The 15,792-nt window shown below is 45.1% G+C and overlaps 1 protein-coding gene across 1 annotated transcript in view; it reads left to right on the forward strand.

Moving 5' to 3' along the window:
- Positions 1–15,792, forward strand: part of LOC143788805 (uncharacterized) — a 187,703-nt gene that overhangs the window by 75,887 nt on the left and 96,024 nt on the right. Inside the window, exons 11-12 of the mRNA XM_077278707.1 lie at positions 4,419–4,468; positions 4,685–4,741. Coding sequence (XP_077134822.1) covers positions 4,419–4,468; positions 4,685–4,741 — 107 coding nt within the window. The remainder of the gene's footprint in view (positions 1–4,418; positions 4,469–4,684; positions 4,742–15,792) is intronic.

Genomic DNA, 15,792 nt, shown 5'->3' on the forward strand with positions numbered 1-15,792 from the left:
GAGTAGGATGACAGAGAGCAAATCAAAGTAACAGACAAAATGAATTTAGGTTGTACAGTACCAATGGTGACAGACTTAGCGAAGTTTTTTGTGCGCTTAGAGCATGCTGAGATAACATGAGCAGAATCACCACAGTAAAAGCACAACCTGTTCTGACGTCTGTAGTTTTGCCGTTCAACTCTGGTCAGAATCCTGTCGCATTGCATAGGCTCAGGTTTCTGCTCAGAAAATACCACCAGATTGGGCATAGGTTTGCGCTCCCGCAAACGCCGATCAATCTGAATGGCTAAAGACATAGACTCATTCAGACCCGTAGGCGTGGGGAACCCCACCATAACATCTTTAAGGGCTTCAGAAAGACCCTTTCTGAAAATCGCCGCCAGGGCGCACTCATTCCAATGAGTGAGCACGGACCACTTCCTGAACTTCTGGCAATAAATCTCTGCTTCATCCTGGCCTTGAGAGAGAGTCAGCAAAACTTTTTCTGCCTGGTCTACTAGATTAGGTTCCTCATAAAGCAATCCAAGCGCCAGAAAAAATGCATCAACATTTAGCAGTGCAGGATCTCCTGGCGCCAGCGAGAATGCCCAATCCTGAGGGTCGCCACGCAACAAAGAAAATAACAATCTTAACTTGCTGAACAGAGTCACCAGATGAGCGAGGTCTCAAAGAAAGGAATAACTTACAATTATTCTTAAAGTTCGAAAACTTAGATCTATCTCCGGAGAACAGCTCAGGAATAGGTATTTTAGGCTCTGACATAGGACTGTGGGTTACATAATCCTGAATGCCCTGTACCCTTGCAGTGAGATGATCCACACTGGAAGACAGACTCCATGTCCATATCAGTAGCTGCATTCAGAACCACCCAGAGATTAAGGGGAGGAGAGAAGCTGAACACAGTGCAGAGGAAAAAAAAAATGACCTTAGGATTTCTCTTCTCCCTCTTCTGCTGCATTTAACACTTTCAGGCCTGCTGTACTGTTATGATCCTTAGTGGCCTAGGATCACAAATCTAACCAGCTAAGTAAAGAACATAGGACGAGCTCTGGGGATGTGGTAACTGGGCTGACCGCAATCCTGAACCTAACCGCACACACTATAAGCAGCCGTGGAACGTACCTAGAAATCCTAGACGTCTCTTCACAGCCTGAGAAACTAACTACCCCTAGAGGGAAACAAAGCCTCACTTGCCTCAGAGAAATAACCCCAAAGTATAGAACAGCCCCCCACAAATAATAACGGTGAGTAAAGGAGAAGGCACAAACGCAGTTATGAAAACAGATTCAGCGAAGGAGGCCCGCTAATCACTAGATAGACAGAGGACAGCAAAGAGTCTATGCGGTCAGTACAAAACCCTATCCAAAAATATCCACGCTGAGGATGCAAGAACCCCCACACCAACTAACGATGTGGGGGGAGCACCTCAGCACCCCAGAACTAACCAGCGAGCAAAAAGTCACATTAAAGCAAGCTGGACTGAACTCATAATATACTGAGAAATGTTTTAAAGGAAATCATGAGCAAATAAACAAGCAAACTTAGCTTCTCCTAGCAGAAGACTGGACACAAGGAATATTCAGGAGAGCAATGAATCAGGACTGAATACACCGACAGCAGGCAACAAGTAAAGATCCAGCTGGCTTAAATAGGCCCCGCTAGCAGCAAACATGAAACAGCTGAACTCAGCCAAGACCAGCCATATAGCTAAAGGCCACCAGAGGGAACCCAAGAACAAATTCACAACAGAGCCCAAGAACAAATTCACAACACATCACGTTGCGTTTGCAGAGCCCCTGCTGTGCCTAAACAGTAGAAACCCCCCACAAGTGACCCCATTTTGGCAACTAGACCCCCAAAGGAACTTATCTAGATGTGTATTGAGCACTTTGAACCCCCAAGTGATTCACAGAAGTTTATAACGCAGAGCCGTGAAAATAAAAAATAATTTTTCTTTCCTCAAAAATAATTTTTTACCCTGCAATTTTTTATTTTCCCAAGGGTTACAGGAGAAATTGGACCCCAATCGTTGTAGTCCAGTTTCTCCTGAGTACGCTGGTACCCCATATGTGGGGGTAAACCACTGTTTGGGCACACGTCGGGGCTCGGAAAAGAGAGAGAGCACTATTTGACTTTTTCAACGCAAGATTGGCTGGAATCAATGGTGGCGCCATGTCGCGTTTGGAGACCCCCTGATGTGCCTAAACAGTGGAAACCCCTCAATTCTAACTCCAACACTAACCCCAACACACCCCTAACCCTAATCCCAACCCTAACCCCAACACACCCCTAACCCTAGTCTTAACCCTAATTCCAACCCTAACTCTAATTCCAACCCTAACCCTAAGGCTATGTGCCCACGTTGCGGATTTGTGTGAGGATTTTTCCGCACCGTTTTTGAAAATTCTGCAGGTAAAACACTGCGCTTTACCTGCGGATTTACCGCGGATTTCCAGTGTTTTTTTGTGTGGATTTCATCTGCGGATTCCTATTATGGAGCAGGTGTAAAATGCTGGGGAATCCACAAAAAGAATTGACATGCTGCAGAAAATACAATGCAGCGTTTCCGTGCTGTATTTTCCGCACCATTGGCACAGCGGATTTGGTTTTCCATAGGTTTACGTGGTACTGTAAACGTGATGGAAAACTGCTACGAATCCGCAGCGACCAATCCGCTGCAGATCCGCAGCCAAATCCGCACCATGTACACATAGCCTAATTCTAACCCTAATTCCAACCCTAGCCCTAATTCTAACCCTAACCCTAATTGTAACCCTAACCCTAATTGTAACCTTAACCCTAATTGCAACCCTAATTCTAACCCTAATTCTAACCCTAACCCTAATTCCACCCCTAGCCCTAAGTGCAACCCTAGCCCAAAGTGCCACCCTAGCCCTAAGTGCCACCCTAGCCCTAAGTGCCACCCTAGCCCTAAGTGCAACCCTAACCCTAAGTGCAACCCTAACCCTAAGTGCAACCCTAACCGCAACCCTGAGTACAACCCTAACCCTAAGTGCAACCCTAACCCTAAGTGCAACCCTAGCCCTAAGTGCAACCCTAGCCCTAAGTGCAACCCTAGCCCTAAGTGCAACCCTAACCCTAAGTGCAACCCTATCCTTAAGTGCAAACCTAACCCTAAGTGCAACCCTAACCCTAAGTGCAACCCTAACCCTGAGTGCAACCCTAACCCTGAGTGCAACCCTAACCCTAAGTGCAACCCTAATTGCAACCCTAGCCCTAAGTGCAACCCTAGCCCTAAGTGTAACCCTAGCCCTAAGTGCAACCCTAAGTGCAACCCTAACCCTAAGTGCAACCCTAAGTGCAACCCTAGCCCTAAGTACAACCCTAGCCCTAAGTACAACCATAGCCCTAAGTGCAACCCTAGCCCTAAGTGCAACTCTAACCGTAAGTGCAACCCTAACCCTAAGTGCTACCCTAACCCTACCCCTAACCCTAAAGGAAAAACAAAAATAAATCTATTTTCTGTATTTTATTATTGTCCCTACCTATAGGGGTGATAAAGAGGGGGTTTATTTACTATTTTTTTACTTTGATCGCTGTGATAGAACCTATCACAGCGATCAATCACAGCAATCAAAATGTACAAGGAACGAATCTGCCGGCCGATTCGGCGGGCGCGCACTGCGCATGTGCCCGCCATTTTCCAAGATGGCAGCGCCCATGGGAGAAGACCGAGGACACCGGGAGGGATACCGGGACTAGGTAAGTATAGGGGGGTGCGATCAGACAGCGGGGGGGGGGCGGAGGGGAGGACGGGGGAGGGTCAGAGGGGAGAGGAGGGCGCTTAGGAAAGGACGGAGGGGTAGGGAACACTGATGGCGGCTGCAGATCGCGCCGTCAGTCAGAAGGGGGGCCAGATCGGGGTCTCCAGCCATGGCCGATGCTATTGCAGCATCGGCCATGGCTGGATTGTAATATTTCACCAATTTTCATAGGTGAAATATTACAGATTGCTCTGATTGGCTGTTGAAAGTGAAACAGCCAATCAGAGCGATTGTAGCCACGGGGGGGTGAAGCAACCCCCCCTGGGCTGTAGTACCACTCCCCCTGTCCCTGCAGGTCGGGTGAAATGGAGTTAACCCTTTCACCCGATCTGCAGGGACGCGATCATTCTGTGACACAGCATGTGTGTCACAGGTCGGATTGGCACCGACTTTCATGACACATACGCTGTGTCACAGGTCGGGAAGGGGTTAATTCCGATATTTTGGACCCATTGACTTGCATTGGTATTGGGTATTGGTATCGGCGATATCCGATATTTTTTTTCATATCGGCCGATCCAATCCGATACCGATATTTTTCGATATCGGATGATATCGCTCAACACTAGTTACAACATTGATTATATTGATGCATTATGAAATAACTTGATTGTGTTTGTTCTATTTGTGAAGGAGATACAGATCCTGGTAACGGATGGGGATGCTTGATTGAAGCACTAAAAGTAAGATTCTTGAAGTGAAAAATGTCAGTAATTAATTTCACACTGAAATTTGAACATATCTATAACAATAAATGATAACTTGTTTTTATTCAAACATAATTAATTTCGGCATAATAGCAGCTGTAAACTGTATAGTACATACATATGTTCATTTGGTTGTAACAACATTATTATGCCTACACTGACTGATTATTTTGATTGTTTTCTCTCAATTAGAAGTCACCAGATGCCCTGAAAACATTGTCTAAATTTATTTGTGACTATAGACGCAAAGTAAGTATATCTCATTATGTCAGTCTTTATTAGTGATGATAAAATAAATTAATTGCATTTTAATAATATGAGAATCAATTAGCAAAAGCTCTGTTCTTACAAGTGTTCAGAGCTTACTGAGCTTTTCTATTATAAAAAAGTACAATCTACAGTGTAAACAACACCAGATCCCTAAAAGAACCCCGTAAAATTGATAGTATTTGTTAGAAAATGGGTTCAGCATTGTTGATATGATTGTACACAAAATCCATGATGCTAGAGTGAACAAAGCCATTAGCGACCTGTTCCTATAGTGTACGTTTGTTCTAATTCACACTGACGATAGTCAGGGGCTGACTGGCCCAGGTGGCAAAGAGGCAAATGCCCCCCGGGCCGCTCCCTCAGCAGCTGTTCAGGGCCGGCTGCCTGGTGGTGGCTACAGCCACACAGCAAATTGTGCACAGCCATGTCTGCTGTACTGTGACGCGGCTGGCAGCAGACACAGCTGCATCACAGTTGACGCACACGTCTGCGCTGGGGCCAGGAGCTATGCTTGGCTGTCACCTTGACGGCTGCGCAGCTACTGCTCCCTTCATGTTCTCTATACTTCCAGGTTAGATGTTGGGCATGCGCGATGGCATCCTCACGCACACGCCGACATGACCCGGATGCTAGAAGCAGAGAGGCACTGCAGGGGAGCGACTGGTGAGGTAAGTATGACAAACTTTTTTGTTTTCTTTATAAAATAAATTTAATGGTGGGTAACTGCAAGTTATGAAGTGGGGGGTGTAAGGAGGCTGCACATGATGGAATTTGGGGGTTAAAGGAGACTGCACATGATGGAGTGAGGGGGTAAGTGGGGCTGCACATGATGGTTGAGTGGGGCTGTACATGATGGAGTGGGGCTGCACATGATGAAGGGGGAGTGGGGCTGCACATGATAGTTTAGTGGATAAAGGAGACTGCACATGATGAAGTGGGGAGAGTGGGGCTGTACATGATGGAATGGGGCAGCACATGATGATGTGGGGGTAAGGGGGATTGTGCATGATGAAGGGGAAGTGGGGCTGCACATGAAGTGGGGGGTAAGGGGGACTGCACATGATGAATTGGGGGTTAAAGGGGACTGCACATGATGAAGTGGGGGGTAAGGTGATCTGCACATGATGCACATGAAGTGGGGGGTAATGGGGACTGCACATGATAAAGTGGAGTGTAAGATGGACTGCACATGAAGTGGGGGGTAAGGGTGACTGCACATGATGAAGTGGGGGGTAAGGGGACTGCACATGATGAAGTGGGGGGGTAAGGGGACTGCACATGATGAAGTGGGGGGTAAGGGGACTGCACATGATGAAGTGGGGGGTAAGGGGACTGCACATGATGAAGTGGGAGAAGGGGACTGCAGGACTGCACATGATGAAGTGTGTCTGATGTGGGACTGCTCATGATGAAATGGAAGGGGGATAGGGGGCTGCAAATGATGAAGGGGCACTGCAGATGAAGTGAGAGGGTGATAGGGGACTTCAATGAATGAAGGGGACTTCACATTAAAGTGGGGGGACTGCAAAATGATAAATTCAGTGTGAGGGACAGGGGACAGCAATTTAATTGAAGGTGGGGGTGGGGAGAGCAAATGATGATCTAGGGGAAGAACAAATAATGAATTTTAAGGGTGGGGGAGTAAATGATGTATTGAATGTGGGGTAGAGCAGTTGATAATGAATAGAGGGTGAGAGAGAAAGACATGACAATGAATTGGGGCGGGAGGGGCATGTAACTATAATGAATCGGGGTTAGGGTTAGAGTGGTAGGTACATAGTGGGGGGCGTTGAGGATGAAGTGACTGGTAATGAATTGGGGGAAAGAGTACAGGTGCTAATTAATTTATATATTAAATGAGGAAAGTGGCTATTTAAAGTTAGTGGGTGCACAGTGGTGGATTATAATTTATATTTGGAATGGTCGGTTAATAATAGTAATTATGATAATTTTATTTCTATAGTGCCAACACTTTACATTTTAGAGGGGACTTGTACAGACAATGGACATTAAGCATAACAATAAACACATAGATCAACAGATACCAAAAGGAATGAGGGCCCTGCTCGCAAGCTTATAATCTATGAGGTTGCATAATAACCAATTATATATTGTTTGTGGGTGCACCTCTGTATTCAGATGTCTAGTGTACACCATGTTCCAAATTATTATGCAAATTGGATATAAGTGTCATAAAGATTTAATTGTTTTGTTTTTCAAATAAACTCGTGGATGGTATTGTGTCTCAGGGCTCAGTGGATCACTGAAATCAATCTTAAACACGTGATCATTAGTTTTCCAGGTGATTCTAATTAAAGAAAAACTACTTAAAAATGATGTTCCACATTATAAAGCAGACCACAGGTTTCAAGCAATATGGGAAATAAAAAGGATCTCTCTGCTGCTGAAAAGCATTAAATAGTGAAACGCCTTGGTCAAAGTATGAAAACATTAGATATTTCACGAAAACTTAAGAGTGATCATCGTACTGTGAAGAGATTTGTGACTGAAACAGAGCACAGACAGAGTTCATGCAGATAAAGGCATAATGAGGAAGGTTTTCTGCCAGACAAATTAATTGGATAAAGAGAGCAGCTGCCAAAATACCATTACAAAGCAGCAAACAATTATTTGAAGCTGCTGGTGCCTCTGGAGTCCCTCGAACCTCAAGGCGTAGGATCCTTCAAAGGCTTGCTGTGGTGCATAAACCTACTATTCGGCCACCCCTAAACAGTGTTCACAAGCAGAAACAGTTGCAGTGGGCCCAGACACACATGAAGACTGATTTCCAAACAGTCTTGTTTACTGATGAGTGTCGAGCAACCCTGGGTGGTCCAGATGGATGGAGTAGTGGATGGTTGGTGGATGGCTGTTGTGAATTTGCTTTTTGCTCCCTCTAGTGGTTACTAGTTTTTTGACTCTGGTTTTTCTGTCATTCCTTTTATCCGCACCTGGGTCGTTAGTTAGGGGTGTTGCTATATAAGCTCCCTGGACCTTCAGTTCAATGCCTGGCAACGTAGTTATCAGAGCTAGTCTGCTGTGCTCTTGTCTACTGATCCTGGTTCCAGTTATATCAGCTAAGTCTGCCTTTTGCTTTTTGCTATTTGTTTTGGTTTTGTATTTTTGTCCAGCTTGTTCCAAATCTATATCCTGACCTTTGCTGGAAGCTCTAGGGGGCTGGTGTTCTCCCCCCGGACCGTTAGACGGTTCGGGGGTTCTTGAATTTCCAGTGTGGATTTTGATAGGGTTTTTGTTGACCATATAAGTTACCTTTCTTTATTCTGCTATCAGTAAGCGGGCCTCTCTGTGCTAAACCTGGTTCATTTCTGTGTTTGTCATTTCCTCTTACCTCACCGTCATTATTTGTGGGGGGCTTCTATCCAGCTTTGGGGTCCCTTTCTCTGGAGGCAAGAAAGGTCTTTGTTTTCCTCTACTAGGGGTAGCTAGATTCTCCCGCTGGCGCGTGTCATCTAGAATCAACGTAGGAATGATCCCCGGCTACTTCTAGTGTTGGCGTTAGGAGTAGATATATGGTCAACCCAGTTACCACTGCCCTATGAGCTGGATTTTTGTATTCTGCAGACTTCCACGTTCCTCTGAGACCCTCGCCATTGGGGTCATAACAGTTTGCCAGGCCAGTATTAAATGTTTAATGCGTTGCAGAAGAGGGATTATAAGAAAGAAGATTCTGAGTTTTTTTTTTTTCTTTCTTCTTCCCCTTTACCTCAGAGTGGCTATGCTTGCTGCAGACATGAATGTCCAGACCTTGATTACAAGTGTGGACCAGCTGGCTACTCGTGTGCAGGGCATACAAGACTATGTTATCAGAAATCCTAGGTCAGAACCTAAAATACCGATTCCTGAACTGTTTTCCGGAGACAGGTTTAAGTTTAGGAATTTCATGAATAATTGTAAATTGTTTTTGTCCCTGAGACCCTGTTCATCAGGAGATTCTGTCTGTAACTTTGATTTGCTCACTGTCATCTTATCCTGTCATGGCGTTTGTAGATTCAGGTGCTGCCCTGAGTCTCATGGATCTCTCATTTGCTAAGCGCTGTGGATTTACTCTTGAACCATTAGAAAATCCTATTCCTCTTAGGGGTATTGATGCTACACCATTGGCAGCAAATAAACCGCAGTATTGGACTCAGGTTACCATGTGCATGACTCCTGAACACCGCGAGGTGATACGTTTCCTGGTTTTACATAAAATGCATGATTTGGTCGTTTTAGGGCTGCCATGGTTACAGACCCATAATCCAGTCCTGGACTGGAAGGCTATGTCAGTCTCAAGTTGGGGCTGTCGTGGTATTCATGAGGATTCCCTGCCTGTGTCTATTGCTTCTTCTACGCCTTCGGAAGTTCCGGAGTATTTGTCTGATTATCAGGATGTCTTCAGTGAGTCTGAGTCCAGTGCACTGCCTCCTCATAGGGACTGTGACTGTGCTATAGATTTGATCCCAGGCAGTAAATTTCCTAAGGGAAGACTGTTTAATCTGTCGGTACCTGAACATACCGCTATGCGTTCATATATCAAGGAGTCTCTGGAAAAAGGACATATTCGTCCGTCTTCTTCCCCTCTTGGTGCGGGATTCTTTTTTGTGGCAAAAAAGGACGGATCTTTGAGACCTTGTATTGATTATCGGCTTTTAAATAAGATCACTGTCAAATTTCAGTATCCTTTACCGCTGTTGTCTGACTTGTTTGCCCGGATTAAGGGTGCCAAGTGGTTTACCAAGATAGACCTTCGTGGTGCGTACAACCTTGTGCGCATTAAGCAAGGTGATGATTGGAAAACCGCATTCAATACGCCCGAAGGTCATTTTGAGTACTTGGTGATGCCTTTTGGGCTCTCCAATGCGCCTTCAGTTTTTCAGTCCTTTATGCATGACATTTTCCGGAAGTATCTGGATAAATTTTTGATTGTTTATCTGGATGATATTTTGGTTTTTTCTGATAATTGGGATTCGCATGTGGAGCAGGTCAGGTTGGTCTTTAAAATTTTGCGTGAAAATTCTTTGTTTGTCAAGGGCTCTAAGTGTCTCTTTGGTGTACAGAAGGTTCCCTTTTTGGGGTTCATTTTTTCCCCTTCTGCTGTGGAGATGGACCCAGTCAAGGTCCGAGCTATTCTTGATTGGACTCAGCCCTCGTCAGTTAAGAGTCTTCAGAAGTTCTTGGGCTTCGCTAACTTCTACCGTCGTTTTATCGCTAATTTTTCTAGCATTGTGAAACCTTTGACGGATATGACCAAGAAGGGCTCCGATGTAGCTAACTGGGCTCCTGCTGCCGTGGAGGCTTTCCAGGAGTTGAAACGCCGGTTTACTTCGGCGCCTGTTTTGTGCCAGCCTGACGTCTCACTTCCCTTTCAGGTTGAGGTGGATGCTTCGGAGATTGGGGCAGGGGCCGTTTTGTCGCAGAGAGGCCCTGGTTGCTCTGTTATGAAACCTTGTGCCTTTTTCTCTAGGAAGTTTTCGCCTGCCGAGCGAAATTATGATGTGGGCAATCGGGAGTTGTTGGCCATGAAATGGGCATTTGAGGAGTGGCGTCATTGGCTCGAGGGTGCTAAGCATCGTGTGGTGGTCTTGACTGATCACAAAAATCTGATGTATCTCGAGTCTGCTAAACGCCTTAATCCGAGACAGGCCCGCTGGTCATTGTTTTTCTCCCGCTTTGATTTTGTTGTCTCGTATTTACCAGGTTCAAAGAATGTGAAGGCCGATGCTCTTTCTAGGAGCTTTGTGCCTGATGCTCCTGGAGTCGCTGATCCTGTTGGTATTCTTAAAGATGGAGTTATCTTGTCAGCTATTTCTCCGGATCTGCGACGTGTGTTGCAGAGATTTCAGGCTGATAGGCCTGAGTCTTGTCCACCTGACAGACTGTTTGTCCCGGATAAGTGGACCAGCAGAGTCATTTCCGAGGTGCATTCCTCGGTGTTGGCAGGTCACCCGGGAATTTTTGGCACCAGAGATCTGGTGGCCAGGTCCTTTTGGTGGCCTTCCTTGTCAAGGGATGTGCGGTCATTTGTGCAGTCCTGTGGGACTTGTGCTCGAGCTAAGCCTTGCTGTTCTCGTGCCAGCGGTTTGCTCTTGCCCTTGCCTGTCCCGAAGAGACCTTGGACACATATCTCCATGGATTTCATTTCTGATCTTCCGCTATCTCAGGGCATGTCCGTTATCTGGGTGATATGTGATCGCTTCTCCAAGATGGTCCATTTGGTTCCTTTGCCTAAGCTGCCTTCCTCTTCCGATCTGGTTCCTGTGTTTTTCCAGAACGTGGTTCGTTTGCACGGCATCCCTGAGAATATTGTGTCAGACAGAGGATCCCAGTTCGTTTCCAGGTTCTGGCGATCCTTTTGTAGTAGGATGGGCATTGATTTGTCGTTTTCGTCTGCTTTCCATCCTCAGACTAATGGACAGACGGAGCGAACCAATCAGACTTTGGAGGCTTATTTGAGGTGTTTTGTCTCTGCTGATCAGGACGATTGGGTGACATTCTTGCCGTTGGCTGAGTTTGCCCTTAATAATCGGGCTAGTTCCGCCACCTTGGTTTCGCCTTTTTTCTGCAACTCTGGTTTCCATCCTCGCTTTTCTTCGGGTCATGTGGAGCCTTCTGACTGTCCTGGGGTGGATTCTGTGGTGGATAGGTTGCAGCAGATCTGGAATCATGTGGTGGACAACTTGAAGTTGTCACAGGAGAAGGCTCAGCGCTTTGCCAACCGCCGCCGCGGTGTGGGTCCCCGACTACGCGTTGGGGATTTGGTGTGGCTTTCTTCCCGCTTTGTTCCTATGAAGGTCTCCTCTCCCAAATTTAAACCTCGTTTTATTGGGCCTTACAAGATATTGGAAATCCTTAATCCTGTATCTTTTCGTCTGGATCTTCCTGTGTCGTTTGCTATTCACAATGTATTTCATAGGTCCTTGTTGCGGCGGTACATTGTGCCTGTAGTTCCTTCTGCTGAGCCTCCTGCTCCGGTGTTGGTTGAGGGCGAGTTGGAGTACGTGGTGGAGAAGATCTTGGATTCTCGCCTCTCCAGGCGGAGGCTTCAGTACCTGGTCAAGTGGAGGGGCTATGGTCAGGAGGATAATTCCTGGGTGGTCGCCTCTGATGTTCATGCGGCCGATTTAGTTCGTGCCTTTCATGCCGCTCATCCTGATCGCCCTGGTGGTCGTGGTGAGGGTTCGGTGACCCCTCACTAAGGGGGGGGTACTGTTGTGAATTTGCTTTTTGCTCCCTCTAGTGGTTACTAGTTTTTTGACTCTGGTTTTTCTGTCATTCCTTTTATCCGCACCTGGGTCGTTAGTTAGGGGTGTTGCTATATAAGCTCCCTGGACCTTCAGTTCAATGCCTGGCAACGTAGTTATCAGAGCTAGTCTGCTGTGCTCTTGTCTACTGATCCTGGTTCCAGTTATATCAGCTAAGTCTGCCTTTTGCTTTTTGCTATTTGTTTTGGTTTTGTATTTTTGTCCAGCTTGTTCCAAATCTATATCCTGACCTTTGCTGGAAGCTCTAGGGGGCTGGTGTTCTCCCCCCGGACCGTTAGACGGTTCGGGGGTTCTTGAATTTCCAGTGTGGATTTTGATAGGGTTTTTGTTGACCATATAAGTTACCTTTCTTTATTCTGCTATCAGTAAGCGGGCCTCTCTGTGCTAAACCTGGTTCATTTCTGTGTTTGTCATTTCCTCTTACCTCACCGTCATTATTTGTGGGGGGCTTCTATCCAGCTTTGGGGTCCCTTTCTCTGGAGGCAAGAAAGGTCTTTGTTTTCCTCTACTAGGGGTAGCTAGATTCTCCCGCTGGCGCGTGTCATCTAGAATCAACGTAGGAATGATCCCCGGCTACTTCTAGTGTTGGCGTTAGGAGTAGATATATGGTCAACCCAGTTACCACTGCCCTATGAGCTGGATTTTTGTATTCTGCAGACTTCCACGTTCCTCTGAGACCCTCGCCATTGGGGTCATAACAGATGGCCACCATGTCCCAACAAGGCTGCAACGTCAGCAAGGAGATGGAGGAGTAATGTTTTGGGCTGGAATCATGGGGAAACAGCTGGAAGGGCCCTTTAAGGTACCTGAAGGTGTGAAAATGACCTCTGCAAAGTATATAGAATTTCTGACTGACAACTTTCTTCCATAGTATAAAAAGCAGAAACGTGCCTTCAGGAGCAAAATCATCTTCATGCATGACAATGCACCATTTCGTGCTGCAAAGAATACCTCTGAGTCATTGGCTGCTATGGGCATGAAAGGAGATAAACTCATGGTGTGGCCACCATCTTCCCCTGACCTCAACCCTATAGAGAACCTTTGGAGTATCATCAAACAAAGATCTATGAGGGTGGGAGGCAGTTCACATCAAAACAGCAGCTCTGGGAGGCAATTCTGACTTCATGCAAAGAAATACAAGCAGAAACTCTCCAAATACTCACAAGTTCAATGGAGGCGAGCATTGTGAAGGTGATAACAAAGAAGGGTTCCTATGGTAACATGTGACTTGGCCTGTTAGGATGTTTTGGAGTTAAATATCTTTTTTGTTCAGTGAATGTGACCTCCTAATGCTGCAAATTCCACAAATGAGCATTTTCAGTTCTTTAAAACAGATCAAATGTTTAGAAATTATACTGTGCCTAATAATTTGGAACAGTGCATTTTGAGTTTTTATTCATTTTGGAGATTATACTGTTATCATTGGGAGGTTTCTCCAATAAAACTCGATGTATACTCTAACGGGTGATGACTTTTATTAGACTGACTGTCATTTGCACCGACCATTTTGGAAAATCCGAGAAAAATATAATTTGCATAATAATTTGGAACATGGTGTAGAAGAAAGGGAAAAAGTGGGGAATGTGGTCTGGAAGCCATGCTCTAGGTAACTGTGTTATTTTATGCAGAGATGAGTCCTGGCTGGAAGAAGTGATGGCAGTCTGTGCTGGATGAAAATGAAAAGCAAAGATGAAGGACTTCAGCTAGAGACATCATTAGTGAGTCAGTGTATTATCTGTACACTGACACTATACACTGTATACTACAGGTCCTTCTCAAAAAATTAGCATATAGTGTTAAATTTCATTATTTACCATAATGTAATGATTACAATTAAACTTTCATATATTATAGATTCATTATCCACCAACTGAAATTTGTCAGGTCTTTTATTGTTTTAATACTGATGATTTTGGCCTACAACTCCTGATAACCCAAAAAACCTGTCTCAATAAATTAGCATATCAAGAAAAGGTTCTCTAAATGACCTATTACCCTAATCTTCTGAATCAACTAATTAACTCTAAACACATGCAAAAGATACCTGAGGCTTTTAAAAACTCCCTGCCTGGTTCATTACTCAAAACCCCCATCATGGGTAAGACTAGCGACCTGACAGATGTCAAGAAGGCCATCATTGACACCCTCAAGCAAGAGGGTAAGACCCAGAAAGAAATTTCTCAACAAATAGGCTGTTCCCAGAGTGCTGTATCAAGGCACCTCAATGGTAAGTCTGTTGGAAGGAAACAATGTGGCAGAAAACGCTGTACAACGAGAAGAGGTGACTGGACCCTGAGGAAGATTGTGGAGAAGGACCGATTCCAGACCTTGGGGAACCTGAGGAAGCAGTGGACTGAGTCTGGTGTGGAAACATCCAGAGCCACCGTGCACAGGCGTGTGCAGGAAATGGGCTACAGGTGCCGCATTCCCCAGGTAAAGCCACTTTTGAACCATAAACAGCGGCAGAAGCGCCTGACCTGGGCTACAGAGAAGCAGCACTGGACTGTTGCCAAGTGGTCCCAAGTACTTTTTTCTGATGAAAGCAAATTTTGCATGTCATTCGGAAATCAAGGTGCCAGAGTCTGGAGGAAGACTGGGGAGAAGGAAATGCCAAAATGCCTGAAGTCCAGTGTCAAGTACCCAGTCAGTGATGGTGTGGGGTGCCATGTCAGCTGCTGGTGTTGGTCCACTGTGTTTCATCAAGGGCAGGGTCAATGCAGCTAGCTATCAGGAGATTTTGGAGCACTTCATGCTTCCTGGCACCTGCTCACAGTGCCAAAACCACTGGTAAATGGTTTACTGACCATGGTATTACTGTGCTCAATTGGCCTGCCAACTCTCCTGACCTGAACCCCATAGAGAATCTGTGGGATATTGTGAAGAGAAAGTTGAGAGACGCAAGACCCAACACTCTGGATGAGCTTAAGGCCGCTATTGAAGCATCCTGGGCCTCCATAACATCTCAGCAGTGTCACAGGCTGATTGCCTCCATGCCACGCCGCATTGAAGCAGTCATTTCTGCCAAAGGATTCCCGACCAAGTATTGAGTACATAACTGAACATTATTATTTGATGGTTTTTTTGTTTGTTATTAAAAAACACTTTTATTTGATTGGACGGTTGAAATATGCTAATTTATTGAGACAGGTTTTTTGGGTTATCAGGAGTTGTAGGCCAAAATCATCAGTATTAAAACAATAAAAGACCTGACAAATTTCAGTTGGTGGATAATGAATCTATAATATATGAAAGTTTAATTGTAATCATTACATTATGGTAAATAATGAAATTTAACACTATATGCTAATTTTTTGAGAAGGACCTGTATATACAAAGCTCCTGTGTATAATGTCACTGGCAGTGGTGATCACTGTATTACCTTTACACTGACACCTTATACAGATCTCCTGTGTATAATCTCACCAGTGATCACTGTAGTATCTTTACACTGACCGTAAATACAGAGTTCCTGTATACAATGGCACTTAGTGTTGTGCTTTTTTTAAAATTAATGATCAGTATTGTAGTATACTAGTAGTAAATGTTGTATGCTCCCTGACAGAAGTAATGTCGCTTATCCATGTTATGTAAATAAAAGCTTATAACCTGATGTTAAATTCATCCATTGGTTGTATAAATTATTCTTTTGAAAGCTGAAACCTTCCAAAATGTGGTTTAGGTTAAGAAAATAAATTGACATCAATGCAGAAATATTGATCAGTTAATGGACACAGAATGGTCAGATTTTAGCAAGACAAAAGTTTTGTC

The sequence above is a fragment of the Ranitomeya variabilis genome, chromosome 8 (genome assembly GCF_051348905.1).
Source record: "Ranitomeya variabilis isolate aRanVar5 chromosome 8, aRanVar5.hap1, whole genome shotgun sequence".
Lineage (NCBI taxonomy): Eukaryota > Metazoa > Chordata > Amphibia > Anura > Dendrobatidae > Ranitomeya > Ranitomeya variabilis.